Below are 27,794 nucleotides of genomic sequence, written 5' to 3' on the forward strand. Positions count from 1 at the left end.
TTAGCTGCCGAATCTAGGTGAATATAATCTTCTTAAAAATTTGGAGGTAGGTACAGTGGCATACGCCTGTAATCCCAGGACTTGGGAGGCTGAGGCAGGAGATTTGAGGCCAACTTGGACCTCAGACCTGTCTCAAGGATAAAAAAATGGTAATAATGGCAATATATATTGATATACATTAACAGAAAAGCTTTTAAGACAACATTTTCTACTTAATATACCTAACAATATATAAAGCTAGAGTGACATTTAATGATAAAAGTCCTAATATGACAGTTTTGGTATGCTGTGTTCCATCAAAGACTCCTGAGCTACATGGAACCCAGAATCTCAGTGTGGTGAACTTTTAAAAGGTGTGGCCTAGTGGAGGCTCTTAGGACTGGAAAACAGTGCCCCAAAGTGAATCAGTGATAATCTTACAATTCCCACAAGAACGGGTCATGAAAAAGCCATACATTTGGCATGGACACAGCCAAACCAGGAGGCTGAAATTAAGGGACCACCTCATATTGGAATTTCAGTCTCCAAAACTGTGAGAAAAGTCATGATAGCAAAGCTTGTCAAATGATCGGCATGAGAAGCAACTGGACTAGTGAAGCACCCTGGTGAGTGTGCCTGTGAGGGTGAGGGTTCTGTCTACCTGAGAGCTGTCAGGCTCATTACAGGCTCCCTGCCAGAATGCTATGCCTCACCATGGGGCCAGAAGCAACAGAGCCAAGGACTGACGCCATGAGCCAAATCATTCTTCCCCTGTTGTTTTCTCAGACATTTTGTCACAGAAAATGGAAAGTGACTAACATGAAATTAAACCTATTTTCATAAAATAGTCTTGACAGAAATGGAGTGCACAAGAACCTCAATCACAATATTCTATTTGGTTCCCTTGGTGGTTCTGGGCCCTGTTAAAGAAAATTCTTGTCATAAAATACTCGTAAGCAGAGGGGCTGGTCTGTGTTCTGTATGCTGTAATCCCTCCTCTGAACCCTGGGGTCTAGATGTCATCACTACCTCCCAACCTCCAGTCGTGACAACAAAAATGTCTCCAAACACAGTAAATGTACCTTGGCAGGCAATAGCACCACTCACATCTCATTAGTGGTATATAATCAAATGTTTTATATTTTTGAGACTATAACTAAAATTTGTATTTGAAAAGCTACATCAGTACTACAGACCACAGATACTTTTCCTGTCATTACAAATTCTCTGATACTAACAAATAAAAATTTGGTGATAGTGGAGTATGAATTCACACTCTCTTTCACATTAATTTGCAAGGCATGTGCTCTACCACTTCAGCCACACCTGTGGCACAAAGATGGCTTTATACAAAGGTTGAATGCATTACAAATATAGAATTACTTTACTGTCAGTGTTCAGCAAGATAGCCCTCCCTGATAAAGACATTTCCAAATTTATTTCAGCATTTCTCCACTTTGGGGGGAGGGATGGTGGTGGTACCAAGGTTTAAAGTCAGGACCTCAAGCTTGCAAGGCATTCATTTACCACTTGAGTCATATTTCAAGCCTTTGTTTTTAAGTTATTTTTCACATAGGTTTCAGTTTTTGTCTAGAGCAATCTGGAACACAATCCTGTCTATACCAATCAGAGCTAGAGTTACAGCTGTATACATCTGTGTTGACACCTGGCTTACTAGATGAGATGAGGTCTTGAGAACTCTTTTTCCAGGATGGCCTCAAACCACAATCCTCCAAACTCCACCTCTCAAATAGTTGGGATTATAGTCACGTGGAACTGCTCCTGGGCCCTCACATTTCTTTCATTCTCCTAAAACCTGATTTGGAGATGAAAGATGACAAAACAGGTTTCTCTTCTGTATGAATTATCTGATAATCATGAACTGGGTGAGTCTCTCAGGAATACTTCCCAAACTCATAAAATGAGTAAGCAACAGTGACTATGGGTGCTGAAATGCACAGACCACACATAAAATGGTTCAACATAATAGGTATTTTCTCTCACATGTAACAAATATGGGTCATTGGGCCAGTATGGAAAGTCCTCTGCTCTCTTCAATTCTGTCTTAAACCATGATGATTTAAGACACCTATGGCTCCCATTCCAAGTCTGGGAGGATTTTTCCAACATGTAAATTCTCTGGTATTTCCTGAGGTTTAATTTCTATAAAACGCTCTTCCACCTTCAACGGCTCCTCTCTTGTGAGTGGTCTGATGCTTCCTGAGTGTGACTTCCAGTCAAAGGTTTTTCCACATTGATCACACTAATAGAGCTTCTCCCCAGTATGAATTATCTCATGCTTCATTTCTGTCTTAAATCACAGTGACTGAAGACACCCATGGCTCCCATCCTGAATCTGGGAGGACAGTAAAGTTATTGTTACATTACAGGCTAGGAAGTTAATTTTCATCACTTGTGTCTGAATCTCCACAGACTTGTGAACTTTTTGCCATAATAAGTGGAGGCAGAAAAAAGCACATGATATATCAGAAAAAAGAAAATGGCTTTTGGGGGACACATAGTCTCTGCCATACAAGAATTTCCCATCATGTGAATTCTCTGATGTTTTCTGAGGTTTGAAATCTGAGAAAGCTCTTCTGCCATCAAAAGACTCCTCTCTTGTGAGTGGTCTGATGCCTGCTGAGGTTTGACTTCCGGCCAAAGGTTTTTCCACACTGATTACACTTATAGGGCTTCTCCCCAGTATGAATTCTTTCATGCTTAGTGAGGTGTGATTTCCGGCCAAAGTTTTTTCCACACTGTTTACACTGATAGTGCTTTTCCCCAGTGTGAATTATTTCATGTATAGTGAGGCTTGACTTCTGGCGATAAGATTTTGCACACTGACTACACTGATAGGGCTTGTCTCCAGTGTGAATTCTCTCATGCTGGGTGAGGTGTGACTTCCAGCAAAAAATTTTTCCACAATGATTACACTGATAGGGCTTGTTCCCAGTGTGAATTATTTCATGATAGGTGAGTTGTGACTTCCAGCCAAAGGTTTTTCCACATATATTACACTTATAGGGCTTCTCCCCAGTGTGAATTCTCTCATGCTTGGTGAGCTCTGACTTCCAGCCAAAGGATTTTCCACATTGATTACAATGATAGGGCTTCTCCCCAGTGTGCATTATTGCATGGTCAGCAAGTTGCGACTTCTGGCCAAAGGTTTTTCCACACTGATTACACTGATAGGGCTTCTCCCCTGTGTGAATTATCTCATGTCTATTGAGGGTTGACTTAAAGTGAAAGGATTTTCCACACTGACTACACTGATAGGGTTTCTCCCCAGTGTGAATCATCTTGTGCATAGTGAGTTGTGATTTCCAGACAAAGCTTTTATGACACTGACTACACTTATGGGGCTTCTCCTCATTGTGAATCATCTCATGATAGTTGAGGAGTGACTTCCAGCCAAAGATTTTACCACACTGATTACACTGATAGGGCTTCTCAGTGTGAATCATCTCATGCATGGTCAGGTATGACTTCCGGCGAAAGGTTTTACCACACTGACAACACATATATGGCTTCTCTCCAGTGTGAATTCTCTTATGTTGGGTGAGTCTTGATTTCCAGCCAAAGGTTTTTCCACATTGATTGCACTTATAGGGCTTCTTCCCAGTGTGAGTCACCTCATTCTTGGTGAGGTGGGACTTCTGGACAAAGTATTTTCTATACTGATTACACTGATAGGGTCTCTCACTAGCATACATCCTCTCAGGCCTACTATGGAGATGCGTGTTCTGACATACATTCAAATTCTCAAACTTCACTCCTAAAGAGCTTGTATTCTTTACAATCAAATTTGAAATATGGTTGGAACTGAAACAAAAGGCATGTCCTATTGTGACTCTTTCCTTAGTTAACATGTCATTCCTAGTGATTCCACCTTGCCGCAAATGTCTGTCTTGTCTTTCCTCACTGGTCTCAATTACATCAACCTTCTGGACATCTGAAATGAGAAAAAGAAAATAACCATATGCATGTAATACAACTAACATTTCTATGAAATGTGCATGTGTATACAAAGGATGTTCTTCCCCTCCTATTGGCGTAAGATTACAATAGGTATTGGCTTATAAGTAAATAATTTTCTTCCTTCTGACTTCAAATAATAAATAACACTGAAAAATTTTATATTGTTGAACTGTTTTTTTCTTACGTCTTTAATTTTATTTCCATGAGGAAGTACTTGATTAAAATATTCACCTACAATCTATCATGTTTTCCATGGTATGCTTCTCCCCTGTCATCTTTCCCCCATTCTTTGAATCTATTGTTTTGACAATGCTGGGGTCTCCTACTTCTGTTCTTCTCATTATTCTACATACAAATTTGCAAGAATTTTCAGGCCAGCAACTTAAATAATACAAGTGAGGTCCAAGTGACTGCCACCTGAACAGGAACATGGCTTTGGGACAGCAGTTTGCATCTATATTTGTTTAGCTTTCATTCTTACCTAGGAAATAACCATACAAATCTAGGGAATTGTTCCAAAAAATATATATTCTTTATCATTCTAGATGAAAACAGTTTCCTACAAAGTCCTAATTTAACCTCACTTACTCTGTTTCTCAGAATTACAAGTTTTTTTCTTCACCGTATCACCCTGGACACCCACCTTTGAAACCCACCATCTTTATAAAGTGCTTTTCTGGCTCATTCTGAGATCAACAGACCTGGAATTGTCAATTCCAGGTACAGGCACCCTTGCTTGATAATCTACTTCTCCCAAATGATGTTATCTTGTGCACTGGTTTGTCAGCTTTCTCCTACTTTCATAGAAAATAAAGTCTTCTGAACATTTCTTTCTTGTTTGTAATGAAATTCACTAAGAGAAGATGGGACTTACTCCCAAACAGAGATCTGTGCTCTTGAACACGAAACCCTTTGTTCACTCGGGCTTGGGATCAAGAATGTCCTGGCTCTTCCCCAAATACAGACCAATATGATGGATTCTCCATTTTCATGGTGTCTGACACCATGGTTCACCAGGCTAACTCTTGATTTTTCTCATTTTATTATCCACTCCCTATGTGAACTGCTCTGTAAGTTTAAATAACAGCTTCAAGCTACTAATTTCCAAATTTGTGCTTCCAATAGTGATGTAGATTTTCAAACGTAGATCTTCATATTCACCTATTATGTGTAAAAATTTTGAAAACAGGAACTAAAACTCAAGCTATGTCAAAATGAACACTTAATAATCCCACTACAAATGTAGCCCAGTGGTACAATACTTGACCAGCACCCTTGAGGCTCTGGGTTCAATCTCTAGCACAGCAAATTTAAACGAACCAACCCCACCTAAGACTGTCTTCTCTAACCATCCTTCCTAAATGATCACATTGTTTTTCTCATGTTGATATAATATTGCTCTGGTTCTTATTTGACTACTTAAAAAACATTACTTTTTTTTTTCTCTCAGCACACTATAAATTCAATGAAAGAGACATCATTTTGATAATTTCTTTCATCATTATAACTATGAAATCTCCAAAGCTTAAAATCAGCTTCAGTATGTGATGAAGCATAAATAATTTATGAATAAATATCAGACAATACAAGTCCATGAGAAGACAAGTATGGTGGCAGGCACCCATTCCTAAGGAGGCAGAAGCAGGAAGATTGAGACTACAAGGCCAGCCAGGATATGTGTCAGGAGTCTGTCTCAAAAAAAAATTTTTTGAACCAGATGCCAGAGGTTCACACCTATAATTCTGCCCATGTAGGAGGGTGAGATCAGGAAGATATTGGTTTGAAGCCAGCTCAAGGGAAATATTTCACAGGATTCCACTTCCAAAATAACTATAGCAAAATGGACTGGAGGTGTGGCTCTATTGGTAGAGTGCCTGCTTTGCAAGTGACTTCCTGCTTTGGAATACTGAAGCCCTGAATTCAAACCCCACTCCCACAAAAAAATAGTTAACTAAAAGTAAATAAATTTTTTAAATTCCATGAGGAAGGAGAGTGAGGCAACTGAGAACACCGAGAAAGTAAACAAGCAAAGAAAAATAGGAAGAACAGGGTTTAGACTTGGAATAAAGATAACAATATAAGTGTGAGAGCCTTCCCTGGACACTGTAATGCACAGGTTTGATGTGTGCAAGCCCACTGTCCTCAGGTCTGCAATCTGCAAGATAATCTGGTGAAGTCAGCACAACATGGCCAGCATCGGCTGGGCTCCCTTTGCATGGCCTCCGCACCCAGAATGCACTTGCTGACCTAAAGGGCTCTGATTTTGGCAGTCTTCCATGCATGTCTCTGCTCCTTGCTCCAGCTTGAAGATCAGCTTGGGTTTGGTGATGCATTGCCCTGTTCATGGAAAACAATGTAGAATTTTGTCAAATGATTAAGTCAGGACTTTTCTGTCAATATCCCTTTCTGAAATGATGGACATGATCTGGACTGGTGGTGCCAGCATGGAAGCTGCTAGCCACAGTGGTTACAAACACATGAACTCGGACTAGAATGACTGTGGGGGTACATTTAAAATTTTAGTTAATTTCTTTTTCTTGTTTCTTTTATTGATATATTATCCTGATATAGTTGTACGGGGGGGTACAATGTGACATTTACAAAGTGCTTACATACATTATAGTTAGTTAGATTCAAACTTTCCATCATTCTCCTTTATCCTACCTCCCGCCATTCTTAGAAGAGATGCAATAGGTCTCACTGTCTCCTTTTCATGCACAAATATATAATACTTTTACCATATTCACCCTCCTTTCTTATGTTATTCCAAACCCTGGACTTCTTTTTACCTATCTTCCCTTTATTTTTTTTAATTTTGTTTGTTTATGAGGGCTACACAGGGAATTTCACTGTGACATTTCCTTAAAATACATACATGTATTATACCCTGAATTGGTTTATCCCCTCCATTATAAATTAGGTTCTTTAAAACTGGACAAACCCCAGCTTTGTAATGGTGCAATGAAAGGGCACATGTGAACTTTTCATAAGGGAGGGTAAAGAAGTGAGTTCTTCATGGGCTGGAACTGTGCAACTAAATAGTTTTCATATATTTACTAAGTCAGCACTTGCTCCTGAGGGCTACAGGGCATTTCACTCACCCAGGGACACCAGGCTGCTGTAGGTCTCCAGCATTACCTCCCTGTACAGGGTCCTCTGAGCCTCATTCAGGTCTTGCCACTCCTCCCAGGTAAAGTTCACAGCCACATCCTCAAAGGACACCAACTTAGTCGCAGAAATGTACTGCCATTGTAGTAATATATTAAGTAGTAAATAATATTAAAAATGTTATAACAAAGTTACCTCACACTTCTAAAAACATCCTTATCCCTCAGGAATAAAGTATGAATAAAAACAGGCCTGGTGGTACATGGCTGTAATCGCACCACTGAAGAGGATGAGACAGGAGCACTCTGAGTTCAAGGCAAACCTGGGCTACACAGCAAGTTCAATTCTATTAATAAACAAAACAAAACAAAACAAAACAAAAAGCCATGAACAAAATTTTGCTCCTTTAAGATGCTTATGATCTGATATGAAGAAACCATTAAATATAAATAAAAACCCAGAATCTGTTAGATGAATTCATTTACAGCTTCAATATATATGGGTCAAGGAAGGAGACCATATACTTCTATTTTGCATGATGAGGCTGCACTTCACTGAAAAGTCTAGAATGTTTAGCCCTTCCATTTGCTAAAAACATGTTCTCAAGGCTGAGGCAATAGCAGAAGTCCAGTCACAATCCCACAAACAACACCTACCATATTATTGGAACTACACATAAGTTTCATATTTAGCTTAATGACATTGGAACACGATGAAAATAAACACAATATTAAGGGCACTAATTATGCATTCTGTATACATAAATAATCTGTCACATTTTATGTGTTTGTTGTTTTCTAATGACATAAACTAAAAGTATACATGCAAGCATCACAACATCTCCTTCCTACCTCCAAAAGATTGTTTGTGTTCACTCCAGGCATCTCAGCCATTTCCCAAACAACGGGTGTAAAACATGAGGTCAGGTGAGAACAGGTGAGCAAACAGCAGATCTACATTCCAACAGTTATCCCTGGGAAGAGAATTGGAAAGGTTTAAGGGAAATTGAAGGGTAAGAAACCACAGTGAGACATCAGGTGATACAGAAGTAAGACTGCGGAACAGTGAGGTAACCTTAGGGAGATAAAGAAAACAAGGGCAGGAACAGAATTTGGTTAAGAATTTGTTGAACAAAGATAAAAAGATACTTTACTTCCACATGACCTGCATGATTGCTGCTACTTAAATACTGGCATCGTAATGTGAAATTTGGGAAATAGAAGAAGAATAAAACAGCAGGCCTGATGCGACTGGCTCACACCTGTAAACCTAGTTACTCTGGAGGCAGAGATCAGCAGGATCCAGGTTTTAAGCCATCCCAAAGAGTTCATGAGACCCTATTTCAAAAATACCCAATGCACACATACACACAAGAAAACAACAACAAAAAGAAAGAAATGAAAATACCTAGTATTAAAAAAAGGGCTGGCTGAGTACCAAAATGGTAGAGCACCTGCCAGCCCAGAGTTCAAACTCCAGCACTGCCAAAAAAGAATTCAACAAAGTGACCCAGACTTGAATATACCACATTTGGAATATCTGATACCACATGTATGGGATGGCCAACAACCACATATATACATGATTCCAGAGCTCAGGAGAGAGATGGAAGCTCAAGATTTAAAAAAAAAAAAAAAGGTAAAAAACAGAATTTTAGTGCTGCCTAAAGTTATTATTATAGTGAGTGAAATGGATGGTCTTCAGAGAAGGAAAGTAACAAGAAAAGAACATAAGGAAACTACTATTTCCTAATCAAGGACAAGAAATAGACTATAATGACCAAGAAAGAATTTTCTGAGTTTGTCCCAAAAATAAAGAAAAGGTCAATGTTAAGAACTCTGAGGCTTCATGGTGGTGCATGCTTGTAATCCCAAGACTCAGGGAGCTAAGGCAGGAGGATCATGAGTTCAAGGACAGCCTGGGCTATATAGTGAGACTCTGTCTCAGAAACAAAAATGGAAAAAGGAGCTCCACTAACATAATTAATTATATTCATATTCTATGGAGACAAATTATTTCTATGGTTCACACAGACATTGAGAAGGTTCTTTTTCAAATACCACCCTGGGCCAGGCATGCTGGTATACACCTGGAATCTAAGCACAGAGCGGGTAGAGACTGGACGGATCAAGAGTTTTAGGCCAGTCTGAGCTACACAGGGCTGATAATGACAGTATGAGATAAAGAGGGATCTTGCTTCAAAAATAAATAAATAAATGAAAAAATGGTGGAGTTGGGGTGAATGTGAACAAAGTACATTACATGCACATATGTATATAAAAATCACAATGAAACACCTTTGTAAAATTAATATATACTAACTAAATGTTAATTTTAAAAAGTAAATGGAGAAAATACTAATCAAAGGAAATCAGGGGCTGGTGACATAGCTGAGTTGTAGAGCACAAGCTTGGAAAGTGACCAAGAAAAGGGGCACTGGGTAAAAATACAGTGATCAGTTCTGCAACATGTAACAATTCTGAACTTGTATACATCTAACAAAAGATTCTGAAACTATGTGAATGCAACACTGCTGGAAGTTCAAGAAAAAGATGAACCCATAAGCACAAGTGAAGACTTCAACAATCCACTCTTCAAAGTGGACAGACCCACCAGGCATATAATCAGTAATGACACAGCGCAACTCAACAACAGTTGAGTTCCAGTGCATGTAATTGGCATCAATAGATCATCGCTTCCAGCAACAGATTACACGTCCTTCCAAAGTACATGTGGACAACCACCAACACAGGCTACCTTGTCAGCCATAAAACACACACTGGATTTAAAAGACTAGACAGCAGACAAAGTCTGCTTTCAGACCAGAGTGGAACAAATAACAAAAAGATAACTGAAAAATTCCAAATATGTGGAGATTAAACAATATACTTACAGATTGTAAAAAAGAACTCTCAAGAGTAACTTTTTAATTTTGAACTAAATGAAAACAAAAGCATATTTTATGAAAATATGTAGGATGCATACAAACCAGTGCTTATAAGACAATGGATGGCAGGAATATGTATAATAGACAAAAACAAGGGTTTAGAATAAGTAATCTAAATTCCTACCTTAGGAAACTAGAGGGGGGAAAGTAAAATTTAAAACCAGCAAAAGGAGAATTATAAGTGAAATCAGTGAAATTAAAACAGAAACTCAACTAAGAAAATCAGTAATGGGAAAAAAATGTTCCTTGAAAACATCAATAAAAAATAGAGAAGATGAAACAATTCAGGTTATAATAAATATATACATAGGAAATGTCACAAGGATACTCCCCATGTAGCTACCTTAAACAAAAATGATAATTCTTTTCATTTACAAAATCAGAGAAGCACAGGGAGGAACAGGTCCTGCCTGTGGGGGAGGGGTCCCAGTGGGAGGAGGGGAAAAGGTGTGCAAGGTTGAATATATTGCAAATACTGTGTACTCATGTACGTAAATTGAAAAATGAAATGAGACCTACTGAAACTGTTCCAGTAATGGGAGGAAGGAGAAAAAGGAGAATGATGGAGGGGGTGAACTCAAATATTATATATATGATACATTGTAAGAACTTCTGTAAATGTACCCCAACCCAGAACAACAATTTTTAAAAAGGAAGAAAAAAAAGCATACTGGCTGAAAAAAGAGAAACCATCAATAAAATTCCTAGTTATTGTGCCTCATGCCCTTAATTCCAACTACTCAGGAGACAGAGATGGACAGGACCACAGTTTGAGATCAAGCTGGGGTGGTGGCATGCTCCCAGCTACTTGTAAGGCTGTAGGTAGGAGGACTGCAGTCTGAGGACAGCCCAGCAAAAACCACAAGACCCTATGGGAAAACTCCCTATAGCAAAAATGGCTTGGAGGCATGATTCAAGTGGCAGACCACCTGCTTAATAAACACAGGGCCCTGAGTTTAAACACAAGTACCACCAAAAAAAAACTCAATAAAACCCTTAAGCATATAGACAGGTATGAAAAAATAATGGACAAAGGACACACAGTACAGAACACAGAAATGAAGAAAGGGGGTCAACTACTTTTTCTATGAACATTAAAAGAATAACACGGAATACTATGAACAAATCTATGACCACATACTCGACAGGAGAGGTAAAGTGGAACAATTTCACAAAAGACACAATATATGCAAATTCAGAAGTTAGAAATACACAGTGTGAACATATTTCTACTAAATTGAGGGCTACGAGGGTGGCTCAAGGGGTAGAGTGCTTGCCTGGCAAGAACAAGGCCCTGAGATCAAACCCTAGCACCACTTCTCAAAAAAAAGAAGGAATTCAAAAAGCAATGAATAATCTTTCAAAAACAGAAAGTATAATGACATTATACTTTGGTAAATTCAACCATGCATTACAAAACAACTTCTATCAATTCCCTATAATCTCTTCTAGAAGATAGAATCACAAGTACTTACTAATTTATTCTCCAATGACAGCATTACCCTAACACCAAAACCAAAAAATGCTTGTGGAATGGCTCGAGTGCCTGGCAAGTATGAGGCCCTCAGTTCAAATCCCAGTACCACTGGGAAAAAAAAAATCCAGAAAGCATCAATATTTGAAAATCAAATATTATACTTTGGAATAGTAGATTCAAAGAAATGTTCACAAGGGAAATGACAATGTATTTGTGGCAAATGTACACACTGTTACCAATGGCTTTCTGGAAGATTATAGGGACCACAAGTCCTCTTCAGTTCTTCTGTGTTGGAAATGTGAGCCTCGAACCTTGCCCAGCCTCAGTGATTTGGCTGGCCACCCAGCAAAGGTGGCATTTGGGGACTTCAGAGGTAAGGCTGCAAGAAGTCATGCAGCTTCACTAGTCTCTCATGGAAGACTAATTTTGGAGAAAGCCAGTCACTAGGTAGTACATCCAACTACCCTGTGACCTCTTTGGTACAGAACCACATGGAAGTAGGTGTGCTCGTAGACAGCCCCAGCAAGCCCCAGCAGCACAGTGCCAGCCCACAGTGAGTCTCCTCCAACACCAAGCAACCATTGGGTTTTCAGATGATCCTCCCCAGTTTTTTCTTCACTGCATCTGTACCTGAAATGAGCTAGGCACCAGAGTCTCCCTAAATCATGGAGTCAAGGCAATAACTGTTTCTAGTCACCACAATTTGAGCTGATTATTTTTCTTTTTTGAAGGCAGTAACATTTGAACTCAGGGCCTCATGCTTGCTGGGCAGACACTCTTACTAGTCCTGTGAGCCACTCCACCAGTGGGGTTTTTTTTTTTTTTTTTTGTAATCAGTTGTTGTCAAGATAGGATGTCAGGAACTATTTGCTAGGGATGGTTTTCAAACCTTCATCCTCCTGATCGCTGCCTCCTGAGTAGCCAGGATTAGACATTTTGCTCAAGCACCCATGTGAGTAGATCTTGTACACAGATGGGATAACTAAAATCTGGAATTCAGGAGTGTTGCTGTAATAAAAAGCTATAATGTGCCACACTGCTGGGGAAACAAGCAGAGGTGTGGCCTGCAGGACTCCTAATGCAAGCTAGAAGTGAGTCAGAACTCTTGGTAAGGATACATGTGTCACTGAAACCTACAGAAAAAGTTTTGTGGATCACAGACTGGAGAATAGTCAGCAAAACTTCTACCTCTCACAGCATGGAAACCTGAGAGGAAGGTTCACCTTGTCAGGATCTGCCTATGGAGACACCTGGGAAGAAGGTGGGGACTACCAGACCACCTCTCTCTGCCTCTAAGAAAAATCAGAGGACAGCAATGAATTAAAGACCATTTGACATTCCAAGTTTGCCTTAGAGAAGGGAAGGCCAGTGAACAGGACCGGTCACAAAGAGTTTGTATGAGGTGAGGAGGGGATAGCTTCTGTCTAATGGATTTTGGTACAAAGTAAGCATACTCTTAAAAAAAAAAAGTGATTACACTGTGTCATTGCCTGTATCCAAGGAGACAAGTGTCAGAAAAAATGAAAAGTAGGGACAACTAGAGGTGAAGCTCAGTAGTAGAGTATATGCTTAGCATTGAGGCCCTGAGATCAATACATACACACACACACATGAAATGAAAAGGGGGACACTGAATACTCAATTTAATGTAAGTAAGCCATAGGTGGAGAAAGCTCATCAACTGCAAACTGAGGTTTTTCTTAAGGAAACATAACATCAACTCAGAGAATGGCAAGATCCCACAGAGCAGAATGAAGAGGCATGAGCGTCTTTCCCAGGGACTAGAACTAGGTAATCAAAAAATTGGCTCAGGTGCTTGAACTCAGATCAGTGTGGGTAGGGTGCCTCCTGTAGACCCAAACCCAACACATTCATGTCACTGTCCTCACTGTGTGCTGGGTGTGTGTGGACAAGTTGATAAAGACCACTATGATGTAGGAGTCAAGGGCATGCAGGGTTAATGTGAAGATCTACAGGGGAGATAAGATCCAAAGCTCTCTGGCACCAAGATTGTGACAGGTAATAATAAGTTCTATTTAAGCCAGTAAGTTTTCTAGTTGGAACACCTTAAAAGTCACTAGCAACTTTAACAAGTACCTTAGATTTAGATTGAAACATGGAGTTTGGAGGCTTAGATTTAATTTTAGGCTCAAAATAAGTGAATGATAAAGCACATTTCACAATTTTGTTGTATCTCAAAATCAATTGTGAATTTAAATGTTCAGCTAATGAGGTTACCATGTTTTATCCTTTACCAACTATAAAATACAGTTATAGCCCATAAACATAGCCATAACTGGTGTAAATATCCATTTTTTGTTCTTCATTCTTAAATAGTTAGGTAAAATAGCAGAGAACTTAATAAATGCAGTATTTAAAGGAGTTTGTAAACATGACAAATCCTATTGAATTAAGACAGCAGTATATTAATAAAAAGTATAAATTTAGTCTCTGACAAATTTATATGAACAAGTTAGAAATAATGATAATTTGTGTTTCTGGTTTTATTCTTTGCATGTTTTTCCATTGACCTTTTCTAAACTGTGTTCCACTAACTCCTGAATGCTCTCTTGTAGGGGACTCCAGAGAATGTCACCGCATGTGCTGTTTAGAGGCACTATTCTGTGCAAATACACTCTTCCAGTTTTGCTAGGAACGACATCTCCAGTTAACCATGTTTATTCATGAGCATGATCAGATCCTCTCCCTACATGCACTGGGCTGACAGTAGGACAAAACGAAAAGAATAAACAAAAAGTTGCACAAGTTGATACCAGATGAGCTTAGACCTAACACAGAGGGAGGAGTCCAGGAAAAATCCCACTTTTGAGAGTTGGAACATTGGCAGGATGGCTGTGGTGCTGTATGTAAGGAAGTGTGAACCACAGTCAGTTAGATCCATATGGGAGATCCACTGAGTGAGAAGAAAGGAGCCTAGGATGGAGCACTTGGTTGGGTTATGTTAAGGAGCAGAAAAGGCAGAAGAATTCAGGGCAACAGAGAAGACATCATGAGAAACACTGTGATGGGGACTAACAAAGAATGTCAAGGAGTACATTACGTATAGTATCTTCAAATATGGTGAAATGCAATGGATGTGGACTACAACTTAGGTTACTAATGGGCTTCTGAATAGCTGAACTAAGCAATGCTGAATGAGTTAAAGGACAAATGAACAGTGAGAAGATCTGCCAGGAAATTTAACTTTGAACAGTGTGCAAATGTACATGTGGGCTGACAGATACCGAGTCAGTGAACAACCTGTGGTAAACTCAATCTTCAGATATTCCAGGTTTTATCCATGAATCAAATATAGCCTTTCAAAAGCTGCCTGAGATCACACTAATTTAGCAACTCCAGAAAAATTTATTGAGAGTATTACATTCGTACCAGATAATCATTTCCACTGCAGAACATTAGAAGTGATAATTCCAGGTTGGTTGTGAAAAACTCATTACACCATCTATGAAACAAGATATGTTAGCCTTTGGTGAAGTTTTTATGTCCCATGAGAAGTTAGCACGCTCTCTTCTCAGGTAGCATTCAAATCATGTAACAAATGTGACTTCTCCTTGTCATGGCATCAGAAAGACCAGAGATCAGGCCAGGCATGATGGCACACACTTTTAACCCTAGATACTTTGGAGCCAGAGACAGGAGGATTGTGGCTCAAAGTAATAAGGAGCAAAAATGTTAGCAAGACCTTATCTCAAAAACCAAGATGGGAGTGTTGGAGCACAACTACAATTCCAGAAACAAAGGAGATGGAGATAGGATTCTGGCGCTCCAGGCACAAACTCAAGTTCCTGCCTGAAACATAACTAAAGGAAAAAGGAGGCATGGCTTAAGTGGTACAGTGCATGTCTAATAAGCACAAGGTGTTCAAATCTCAATAATGAAAGTCCAGAGACAAATTTGTTCAACACAGACGTTTTTAGCATCTTAAAACCTGCCTGTGGCTGATGAGGTGGCTTAAGTGGTAGAGTGTCTGCCTACCATGTGGTAGAGTGTGTGTCCCTGAATCCCTGAGTTCAAACCCTAATACTGCAAAAAAAATAAAGAAAGAAGAAACCCTGCCTGTGTCTACATGTCAACTCTATCTTATTTATGTGCATTAACCTGAAGCCGTTTTATTCATTTCTACAATTCCATTTGTATTTACAGACTTCACAAAGCTCATAATATACTATATGAAACAAAGTGAAGAATAAACAAACAACTCACCAGAAATAGAGCCATTTTTAATTTTTCTCAGAAGCACATTCTGGAGGTGTAGCTGAGAAGAACAGACTCATCAGTCAACAGGTATTATTTGGTTCTGATTCTCCTGTGCAGAACTCTGTAAGTTAACTGGAAATATAGACCAAAAAAAAGAAAAATACCTCTGAGTGGAATAGTAGTCCCTTACACAAGAAAAGGCAACAAAGACCCCAATGTAGTAGAGAACATGCCTAGTAAGCTTAAGGTCCTGAGTTCAAACCCTAGTGCCAGCAAAAAAAAAATATATATATATATATATATATATATATATACACCTACAAGTCCATTAACTGGACTTGTTAATGGGCTGGGTGTTGGTGGCTCACATCTGTAATCCTAACTACTCAGGAGATAGAGACCAGGAGTGATAGGTAGCAGTTAGATATAGGTGGTGGTCACAAGAGTAGACAGGGAAATTATATTATTTTAATAAATTTAAAGGGACAGGCTCTGATATTGGAACCAGGAGAGCCAGAACAGCTAGCCCTCTCTCATGTCCTTTTAGATGCTAAGGAGATAGCTGTTTCTATCTTCCTCTTTGAGATGTTAAGGGGTTACAAGGATTCCTGGAAGGATGGGCAGTATTCAAAGGAAAGTTCTAAAGCACACCTATTGTCTAGATGATTTGGGTGGATGTGTGTGTGATTAGGTAGTGTAAACCCTCCCTGTTTTAACAGTCATCTCACCTACCCAGACCCATTATCTTTGATCAAGGATATTCCTTCAGCTCTCCAGTATAACAATTTTGAAATGGGGACCGCCATCTTGAGTTTTTGTTCCCATGTGTGGCATGAGGAACAGGAAATGTCTCTCCTGCCCCGACCCCTTGCTGTCATTCTAGAGAAAACCAGCTTTCAGTCTCTTGAAAGTGTAATGTTTTGTAATAAACTTTACTGTTACTTTCACTGAATCTTTGCATCTTGCTTTAATTCTTCTCCTGCGATATGGAAGAACTGAGGTAATTTTCAGGACCATTTTTCCATTAACAGGAGGATTGTGGTTTGCATTCAGCCTTGGGTAAATAGTTCCAGAGACCCTATCTTGAAAACTCCCATCACAAAAAAGGGGGCTAGGATAGCAGCTCAAGTAGCAACCCTGAGTTCAAACCCCAAACCCGTCTAAAACAATTGGGTTAATTAACACATAATCAACTCAATCAGCAATAAATAATGATCACAGTTTGAGGCCAGTACCAGCAAATATTTCATGAGACTCCCCTCCATCTCCAAAATAACCAGAGCATGGGCTGGCAGGATGGCTAAAGTGGTAGAAGTGCCTACTTAGCAAGCATGAGGTCCTGAGTTGAAACCCCACTACTACAGAGAGAGAGAGAGAGAGAGAGAGAGAGAGAGACAGAGAAAGAGAGAATACTTTAAACATTAAGTCTTTGATAAATACGCACCTGGGGCACACAGCATAATAACTAAATAAAAAAATTTAAAAAGGGTACTTATTCAGAAAAAAATGCACCTGGGGACCGGATATGGTGGCACATATCTTCAATCCCAGCTGCGAGGGAAGGTGAGGTGGGAGGAAGATCACAGTCTGAGGCCTTTCCAGGCAAAAGCAAGCACTATTTGAGAGATGGGGCATGGCTTCAAGGCCCTGATTTCAAGTCCAATTATCTCTAAACAAAAAAGTGTGGTAAAAAGACCCAATTTGAAAAAAGTAACTACAAGCAGAAAGGGTTGGGAGTAAAGCTCCAGGATGCAGTGCTTTTGAGGCTCTGCATCCAAACCCCAGTACTACCAAAAAAAGAGAAAGTCACTTGGGCTACAGGAGGAACTACTTACTCCCCCACGGGACTCCAAACGCGCATTCCCACTGTAATTCCTCCTCTTTTCATGGAGACATGCATGCTGAAACTCAGTATTTTTGCCATTGTGCTTGCATAACAAATGTACCTGGAACTTGGGGACACCATCCTGTGACAGTTCCAAGAAGGCGCCTCCACGCACCCGCAAGACAACGATCCGCGCTGTGCCACTAGACGTGACAGGACCAAGTAAGGAAAGGCTCTGCTCCAAGTTGAGCCTTCCCAGCCGCAGTCACACTGCAGACCCACAGCCAAGCAGCGACACACATGGCTGCTGCGACTTTCCCCACTAGCCCGGCTTGGCTCCACCCACCACCTGTGTCACTGACCCGAGGAAGGACAACCTGCGGTTCCGCCAACACCTCGTTAGGGTCGCTGGTCCTGCATCCTAAAGTCCTCAAAGCCGCTTTCTCTGTCACCCTCCAAGGTTCATCACCCCACAAGAGGATTTCGTGGAAGAACTCAAAGACCCTGCCACAGCATCCTCAGAACCGCCGGTCTGGCAACTTCCGGGGAAAACTTCCGGGTGGATTCTGGCGGGAGCGAGCCTGCGCCTGCGCAGAAGAAACCCGTAAGAGCCACTCTCCTGTTGATTCTGGTGACTGATCTGGATGAGACTACATTTCCCACAAGCCTCTGTGAAGGTTCCACAAGGGCAAGGGACACTACACCTCCTAGGTGATCTTTATTGCAAATAGACCAGGATGAAATGCTTTCAAACTGGTTCATACCCAAGTAATACCAGGAGGAATCCTGCTTCAGTATTAAATACTGCAGTCACATTCCAGCACATTGTGGGATAAAAGTTTAAAACTTTAAGCTTAAATACGTTGCGCCACAGCGGTGGCTCAATGCTGTATTCCTACCTACTCCAGACAGCAAGATAAGGAACATGATTGGACTGCCCTGGCAAAAAAATTCTAGAGATCCGGTTGAAGAACTCTCTTCTGCTGAAGCTCATTCCTTTGCTGTCCAGAAGATTCCCGGGGTTACTGGCATCGTATTTCAATTGGGGAAATTCCATGATGGACAACATGAGGTTTTGACCTAAAAGAGCTCCTGCCAAAAAAGGCAATGGCATCTTGAAGAGAGAGGGAAAATGCACTGCCTGCCCAGATGGGCCTCCAATCCCAGAGATTAAATTGCTGCCTCCAAACAATCTTTTAAAATAAGGGGGAGAAAGGCAAGGTGCTGGAGCAAAGCCTGGCCTCTGGGAAAGAAAATTTTCATTTAGCAAAGAAATTCATGAAGATATCTCAGGCATGTAATGCTAGAGCCAGGGCGGTGCCAATGTCATCAGTATCCAGTAATTATGAATGTCAGAGGGAACACTAGCAACACTGGATATCTTATTTTAGGACTCACTGCAGAAGACAACAGGAGGGCTCTGGAGTCAGACTCTTGTCTTAGAGTCTTTGTACAGATGAGCCTCGGTTCTGGAATCTGTAAAATGGGCTGTAATGGTAGTCACTTCTCCTTTGAGTGGTTAGGAGCAATACAGTATTTTATAAGTGATAGCTGCCATTGGATGTGTTAGATTGAATCTGGTGAAGTTGCCAATATTTGGCTGCATTGTTCACTTAATGGTACAGAGGCAGGCTAAGATAGGGAGAGACCAGGACTCTTTGACTTAATATTGTATTTCAGGATGAGCATTTTTCTCCCTTTCTCTTAGCCTTCCTTTCCATAGCAAATATGTGCAGATTGTTCACACCTTAGCTCAAACCACCACCTAGGGGCAGTGAGGCAATTTGCATTCAGTGTTAATATTGAGAGGTAAGTAAATCTCAATTCAAAATGAAACAGCAAGACAACCACTTTCTCTGCAAAGCCAACTCCAACACTAAGGATCTAAAAAACTGCATAGAGGAAAAATATCAAATATTGAATTCCAAAAAATAGTAATGATGATTAACAAGCTCAAAAAAGGGACACAAAAGCTAGTGTCTGACTCAAAGAGGACATGAATAAACTATTAAATGAGCTCAAAGAGAATACAAAAAACACCAGATTAATGAAAATAAGACTATGCAGGATATGAAAAGAGAGTTAATAAAGATATGGAAAACCTGGAAAATAATCAATTGGAAATAAACAGCTCAAAATCCCAAATAAAAATCTCAATTGAAAGCATGGTGAACAGGGGGTGGGGGCAGGGGGGAGAAATAAACCAAGCCTTGTATGCACATATGAATAATAAAAGAAAAATGAAAAAAAAAAAAGAAACTCCATATGGTATCTATATGCTGATGCCTAAAATAATTAAAGACAATATGGTTTCTAAAAAAAAAAAAAAAAAAAAAAAAAAAGCATGGTGAACAGAGTGGTGGCAAGATGAAAATAGAGTGTCAGTAACAGAAGACAAAGTAAAGGAATTAGATAAAACAGTAAAAGATCACAAAAAAATGCTAATATGTATGGAAAATCCAAGACATCTGGGACACCATGAAAACACCAAATCCACTAATCATGGGTGTAGAAGAGGGAGAAGATAAACAAACTAAAGGCATAGACAACATATACAATAGAATAATAGTTGAAAACTTCCCTAATCTCAAGAAAGAGAGAGTCATCCTGGTGCACGAAGCTTACAGAACATCAAATTGTCAAAACGAAAAAAGAAACACCCCCAGAGATATCATAATCAAAACACTCAGCACACAGAACAAAGAAAGCATACTGAAAGCAGCAAAAGAGAAAAGACAAGTCACAAATAAAGGCAAACCCATTAGAATAACAGCAAATTTCTCAACTCAAACTCTAAATACAAGGAGTTCATGGAAAGACATAATTCAGGCCCTGAAAAGAAGCAACTGTCAACCTAAATTAGTCCATTCAACAAAACTATCATTCCTAATTGAAAGAGAAATGAACACCTTCCATAACAAGGAAAAGCTAAAGGAATTTATGACTACCAAGCCAGCACTGCACAAGATAGTTCAAGGTCTTTTACACACAGAAGAAACAATAGTAAGACAGGAAGAGTCAAGAAAGAATAAACCCTTAAGACAAAGCAGACCAATAAACAAGAAAAGGTAACAGTAAACAACACAGGAATGAAAATGACTAGAAACAACATGCACGTTTTGACATTCTTTATTGGTTTGACAATGCTGGGGTCTCCTGCTGCTGTTCTTCTCATTATCCTACTTTGAACAGTGCAAGAATTTCAGGACCAGGTACTTGCAGAATACAAGTGAGGTCCAAGTGACTGCCAACTATACAGGAACATGGCTTTGGGACTGTGATTTGCATCCATGTTTCTTTAGTTTTTATTCTTACCTGGGAAATAACTTCAGGCATCTAAAGGAGTTTTTAAAATATAAAACCTCTTCTTTCCCACTCTGGATGAAAGCAGCCCTCTGTGAAGCCTAATTTAACTTCACTTACTCTGTTTCTCAGAAACATCAGTTTTTCTTCATTGCACCACCCTGGACACCAACCATTGATGCCCACCATCTCTATAAATTGCTTTTGTAGATCGTCTGAGATCAACAGCCCCAGCCTTCTCAACCCAATTCCAGGTACAGACACCCATGATTGATAATCAACTTCTCCCAAATGATGTTATCTTGTACACTGGACTGCCAGCTTTTTCCTACTTTCCTAGAAAATGGAGCCTTCAGAATATTTCTCCTATTCTTTTTTGTTTGTAATAAAATTCACTAAGAGAAGATAGGGAATGCTAACTTCAAACTCCACTGCCCAACAGAAATCTGAACTCTTGAACATAAAACACTTTGTTCACTTGGGCTTCAGACAAATAATGTCCTGGCTTTTCCTCTGATGCAGACCCATACGCTGGATCCTCCTTTTTCATGGTATCTGACACTATGGTTCCCAAGGCTAATTCTGGGCTTTTCTCATTTTCTTCTCAACTCCCTAGGTGAACTGCTCTGTAAGTTTAAATACAAGCTTCAAGCTACCAATTTCTAAATCTATGCTTCCAAGAGTGATGTAGACTCTCAAATACAGATCTTTGTATTCATAATTATGTGTAACATTTTGAAAACAGGAACTAAAACTCAAGGGACACCAAAAAAACCCTTAATAATCCTATGACAAATGGAGCCCAGTAGTACAGTACTTGATTAGCACACTCAAGGCCCTGGGTTCAATCCCCACTACAGTGAATTCAGACAAACTCCACCTAAGACTGTCTTCTCTGATCATCCTTCCTAAATGATCACATCTCATGTTTCTTTTTCTCACTTTGGTTAAATATTCCCCAGGTTCTTAAGGTTCTTAAAAATACATTACCTTCTTGTTTTTCTCTCATCAGACTGTAACTTCTACAAAAGAGACATTATTTTACAGTCTCTGTCATCAAGAGAACCATAAAATTGCTAGTGCTTAAAAACTGCTTCAGTGGAATGTGCTGAGGAGGAAATCATGTATGAATAAATGTCAGACAATACAAGTCCAGGAGAAGCCAAATGTAGTGGCAGGCACCTGTAATCCCATCCCTGAGGAGGAAGAAGCAAGAAGATTGAGAATACAAGGCCAGCACAGGCTATATAGCAAGAGTCTGTCTCAAAAGGGATTTTTAAACCAGGCACCTTCTTTGCAAGGGTCTCTCTGCTTTGCAAGCTCAAAACCCTGAAATCAAACACCAGTCCCACAAAAATTTAATTAGCTAAAAAGACAAATCAATATGGCTTTTATTTTTTAAAAAATCTGTGAGAATGGGGGGTGAGGCAACTGAGAACGCTGAGAAAGTAAATAGCAAAGAAATATATCTAAGAAGAATAGGGCTTAGATTTAGGATACAGGTAACAGTATACATGTGAGAGCCATCTTTGGAGACTGTAATGCACATGTTTGATTTGTGCAAGCCCACTGTCCTCAGATCTGCAATCTGAAAGGTAACCTGGTGAAATCAGTGCAATACAGCCAACATCTGTTGGGCGTTGGGCACTGCTCTTGTGGTCTCACTACCCAGTATTCAGTGACTGACCTGGTGGGCTCTGGTTTGGGGGTTCTCCTATCTAAGGCTCTGTTCCTTGCTCCAGCTTGAAGAACATCTCAGGTTTGATGGTTCATTGCCCTGTCATGCAAAACAATGTAGGATTTTCTCAAACAATGAAGTAAATCTTAAATAGATTCACCCCCTCCATCGTTGTCCTTTATCCTCCCTCCTCCCAATTCTTACAACAGTTTTAATAGGTCTCATTGTTCCATTTTCATATGTGAATACATAATACTTCCACTATTTCTTGTCTAAGACCTAATGTTACACCTAACTCTAACGGTAGTCTAAACCTAAAGCTAACAGCAGCTCCAACCTTAACCCTATTACTAGGCGTAACCCAAATCTAAGATCAGGACTAGCCCTAACTTTAACCTCTTAATCATATACTAACACAAGTCCTAAACGGAGATCTAGACTTAAACCTATCTTTATCCCTAGTCCTAGACTTCAACCTAAGCAGCACCCTAACATTCAATATTGCTCATAATGCAATTATATTCTCTAGGAGTAAGATACAGGCCATTTAAAAGCACACCCTTTCTCTAACACTACTCCTAAAACTAAACTCAATACTGGACCTCCTCTAAATATTACCCTAAACCTAGCCTTAATCCAAGAACAAGACTATACCGGTTCTTAAACATAATGTGAAGGATTTTTTTCTCTATGCAAAATAGTACCTATAAGAAAGAAAAATTCATTTTTATTCCTAAATCCATTATACAATTCCTGGGACAGAAGCATGTAATTGCTGTTCTAAAAGCAACTTAAGAGTTTGGAATGCTACAGCATATTATAGTCCATTAAATCATTCTGTGCCTCATAGGACTTCTATCAATTTTAAATAGACATTATTTTGGAGCAACTTTATCATTGATCAAAATGCACATATATGCTGTATGCAAAGAAGCATTTACCTGCCATTCAAACCCTCTCATTGTCACTAACTGACCCAAACCCTAACACCACACCTAACCCTAATCTTAAATCTAACCCTAATCTAGCACTTGTCAGAACACTAGCACTAGTCTTAACAACAGTCGTAACCCAACCCTAACACTAACCATAGCCTTAGCCAAATCTGAACTTGATACTAAACATAAAACTGGCTGTAAATTAGCCATAATAACCCAAGACAAAGACCTAGCCCTAACCCCAAATCTCTCCCTATTCCTATTCCTAAAAGTAGCCCTATCCTTAAGCCTAACTCAAATACTATCATGCACTAACCATAGCCCTAAAATTAACCCTAGTCCTACTGCTAACCCTAAATCTAACTTAAACCTAGTCTTAGCCCTAGACAAACCTACCACTGTCTATAACTCTAAACATGAACTTAGCTCTTGATTCAGCCCTCACTGTAGCAATCACCATAGCCCAAGTCCTATCCCACATCCTAATACTAACATTAAATCCTAACCATAATCATAGCCCAAGCCCTAACTAGGCCATCACATAACCTTAAAACTAACCATACTCTTACCTATTCCCAAGAACTGCCCTAACAAACCCTAACCCAAACACTAATATACTATCATACTCATAACCCTATCTTAAGAGTAAACATAATCCTACTACTATCCAAACATGGCATAAACCCAAACATAGCAAAAATTGAGACCTAGCCCTAGCATTACCCATAACACTGAACAAATATCAAAACCCTACTATAGCCTTAGACATTAGCTTAACAGTAACCCTAGCCTTAGCCCTAACCTAACTATAGTCCTAGCCATATCCCCAGCCTTAATCTAAAACCTGACCATAACTCTAGCTCTAACCATAACCCTAACCAATTCTAAACCTAATGTAAGCATAACCCTAACCCTTGCATGAGCCCAAGAACAAACGTTAACTCTAATCTTACCATTAAGCCAAAACCTAATTCTTACCCCATCCTAGACCTAGCATTAACCTTAGACTTAAAGACAACCCTAACTCAACCTTAACGTAGCCTTAACCGTAATACTAAACCATATCCTAGCCCCAATCATAACACTATGTCTAACCCTATGTCCAGTTCTACCCCAACCTGAATCATTCCCTATCCTTAGCACTGCCACAAACCATAGCACTCACTGCAAACTTAAAGCTAAAATAAAATCCTAACTATATCACTAACACTAACCATAACAAAACTTAATGTTAACCCAATCCCTAACCCCAAAAATAACATTACCCCTAAACCTACCCCTATCCCTGGCCCAGAACTAGCTTTGACCCAGACCTTACTCCTTGCCAACAACTTAATCCTAGCACTAGCCCTAACTCTAACTTTCAAACTAACCCTAAATTTAACCACAAAAGAAACCTAACCACAACCCAATCCTTTTCCTACAACTAACCCTCACACTAGCCGTAAACTTAACTCTATCCCCAACCCTAGCCCTAATCCTAACAAAAACCAACACTAACCATAGCTATATCCCTAAACCTAATCCTAACACTCGTCCTAACCCTAGGTCTAACAATAATGATGAACTTAATCTAAACCTAACTCTAATCCTAAGCATAACAACCACCCTAACTCTAACCATAACTGTAGCTCTAGCCCTACCATAGACTAATCTTATGACGACCTGGATCTTAACTTAGTATTACCCTGGCCCTTACATTAGACCTTTCCCTACAGCTACCTAAGCCCTACAACTTGCCCAAATTTCACTGCTAATCCTAACAGTTATAGCATAAACCATAACTGTAAGCCTAACCATACCATCATCCATAAAAATAGCTGTAAATCTAGTGGTCACCCTAATCCTAAAACTAGCCCTAGACCAAGAATTAACCTAAACAGTATCCATAGCCCTAGCTTTAGGTAGGGTTAACCCTATCCATAACCCTAAAGCTCAACCCAGTCATAAGCAAACCCTATGAAATCCTAACCATAAATCTAATGTAAACCTAGCCGAAGCCATCACCTTAATCTTAACACTACCTCTAATTGTACCTTAAATCTAATAATAACACTAACCTCTAATCTAACCCAATTCTTGCACTAACCCTAGACTTAGCCTTCATCCAAAGGCTAGCAATACCCCTAAGCAGAACCAAAATCATTAACATAATATTTAAATATTCCTAATCCTTGCACTAACACTATACCCTATCAGCAGCACTAATTGTAAACCAAAATCTAAACCAAACCCATCCTAAATCCTAACACTACCTTAACCCTGGTATGGCACTTAAGTTAGCAATAGGCCTAGTCATACTCTTAGCAACAGCAGTAATCATAACCTAACCCTAAGGCAAACCTTAACAGTAGCCCTAAATCTAGCCCTAGGAATACCCTAACTCTTTTCCTACACCACACCAAACACTGACCCACCCATAATCTGAGCCTTGATCCTAGACATATCCCTAACCCTAGCCCTAACCATAAACCTAACCCTAAAACTAACTGTAACTCTCTAGCCTTATAGCCTTAGACCTAATCTAAACTTAGTCTAAGCCTAATGTTAATACTAGCGCTAGCCTTAACACTATCTCTAGACCTAATATTAATCTCTGACTAGGTCTAGTCCTAATCATAGCCTTAATCTTAACCATATCCTAACTGTAGTCCTAGACTTCATTCTAACACTAACCCTGAGCTAAGTCTTGTGCTACCTCTAGCCCTAAACCATAGCCATAACCATAACATTAAACTTTGCCCTAGCCATAACCCTAAATCTAATCGTAACCCTAACCCTCAAACCTATTTTACCCCTAACCCAAACCTACCCTTACACTAAACATGAACATAACCTAACACTAACCACAGTACAAGTGTGAGACTTAAGCTGGGGGTTGGTGGCTCATGAATGTAATCCTCCACTACTCAGGAAGCAGAAATAGGACAATTGAAGTTTGAAACTAGCCTATGCAAATAGTTTGTGAGTCCCTATACCCCCCGAAAAAAAAAAACTATCATAAAAAAGTGCTGGAAGAGTGGCTCAAGGCCCTGACTTGAAACCCCAATACAACCAAAAAATAAAAAATAAATAGAGAGCCTTAGTCAAATCCTAGCCCCAATCACAGTCATAAAAATAGATCTATCCTTAACTACAACCTTGACTGTAATCTTAATCTTAACCCTAGGGGTTGATGTGTCCCTAGCCCTAACACAACTATAGCCCTTGTCATACCTGTAATTCTGACCAAACCCTAACCCTATCCTAGAGCTAGCCCTAGCCCTGGACTTAGTTGCTGTGCTAACCCTAACCCTATGCCTAGGCTGAATCCTGACTTTAATACTAATATTAGCCCTAACCCAAACCCTGACTCTAATTTGAAGGAATTTTCAATATATATTAGAGTTCTTATTCAAAACACCTTTCAAAATTGCTCATAAGGCATTTATATTCTCTAGGAGAAAGCAATACTTACACTGATATAAAGCATACTATTTCTAACCTTGCGACTAAATCCAAACTCAGCACTGTCACTACCCTAAATGTAAACTTAACCCTAAACCTAGTCCTAGCCCAAGACTAAGCCCTAAACCCATTCCTAAGCCTAATGCTAACGTTTTTTTCTCTATACACAATTGTTCTTATTTGGGAACAAATTCCACTTTTTCTCATAAGGTAATTTACATGACGCATGGGAAAGAAGCATATAGTTGGTGCTGTGAAAGTAACATAGTTAGGTTCAGAATACTATGTAAGAATACTATGTAATATTACATTTCAGGAACTTATTCTATGCCTCATAGGACGTCTATCAATTTTAAATGAATAATACCTGGAACAACAGAAATTACTACTCAGAATGTACATATATGCTGCACAGCAAAGAAGTATTTAAGTGCCATTCAAACCGTAACACTGTTTATAACCTTACCCCAAAACATAATGTTACACTTAACCCTAATATTAACACTAATTTTAATCCCAGCACTTGTCCTATTCCTCACAGTAGTCCTAACCATTGCCCTTGACAAACCCTAGCACTAACCCTAGCCCCAGCCCACATTTCAATATTAACCCTAAATATACACTAGACCAAACCTAACCATAACTGTAAACAAAGACTCAGACTAGGACTCACCTTACTTTAGCCCTAACCCTAAAAGTAACCCTAGTCCTAACCCTAACCCAGACACTTATCACTCTCCTTAACCATATCCCTCAAAGTAACCCTGATCCTTATGCAAAACATAAATCTAACCCTATACCTAGACTTAGCCCTAGAACATACCTTAACACTGTAATTCTAAATGTAAACTTAGCTCTTGATTAGCCCTTGCCCTAACACTAACCACAGCCTA

At 39.5% G+C, this 27,794-nt stretch overlaps 1 protein-coding gene across 5 annotated transcripts in view; it reads right to left on the reverse strand.

Moving 5' to 3' along the window:
• Positions 1 to 1,092: 1,092 nt before the first annotated feature.
• LOC109676331 (uncharacterized) overlaps positions 1,093 to 27,794 on the reverse strand; it is an 88,835-nt gene continuing 62,133 nt past the window's right edge. The window contains exons 1-7 of one of the 5 annotated variants that reach the window (XM_074065394.1): positions 17,898 to 18,122; positions 17,657 to 17,738; positions 15,717 to 15,842; positions 7,920 to 8,041; positions 7,062 to 7,203; positions 6,208 to 6,297; positions 1,093 to 3,934 (exon numbers count right to left, since the gene is read on the reverse strand). In XM_074065394.1, coding sequence (XP_073921495.1) covers positions 2,583 to 3,934; positions 6,208 to 6,297; positions 7,062 to 7,203; positions 7,920 to 7,961 — 1,626 coding nt within the window. In that variant the 5' untranslated portion in view covers positions 7,962 to 8,041; positions 15,717 to 15,842; positions 17,657 to 17,738; positions 17,898 to 18,122 and the 3' untranslated portion in view covers positions 1,093 to 2,582. Of the gene's footprint in view, positions 3,935 to 6,207; positions 6,298 to 7,061; positions 7,204 to 7,919; positions 8,042 to 15,716; positions 15,843 to 17,656; positions 18,123 to 22,525; positions 22,616 to 27,794 lie in introns of those variants that run through there. The other 4 variants (XM_074065396.1, XM_074065395.1, XM_020152771.2 and 1 more) reach the window with 4 other exon arrangements.

This window comes from Castor canadensis, chromosome 2 (assembly GCF_047511655.1).
Source record: "Castor canadensis chromosome 2, mCasCan1.hap1v2, whole genome shotgun sequence".
NCBI lineage: Eukaryota > Metazoa > Chordata > Mammalia > Rodentia > Castoridae > Castor > Castor canadensis.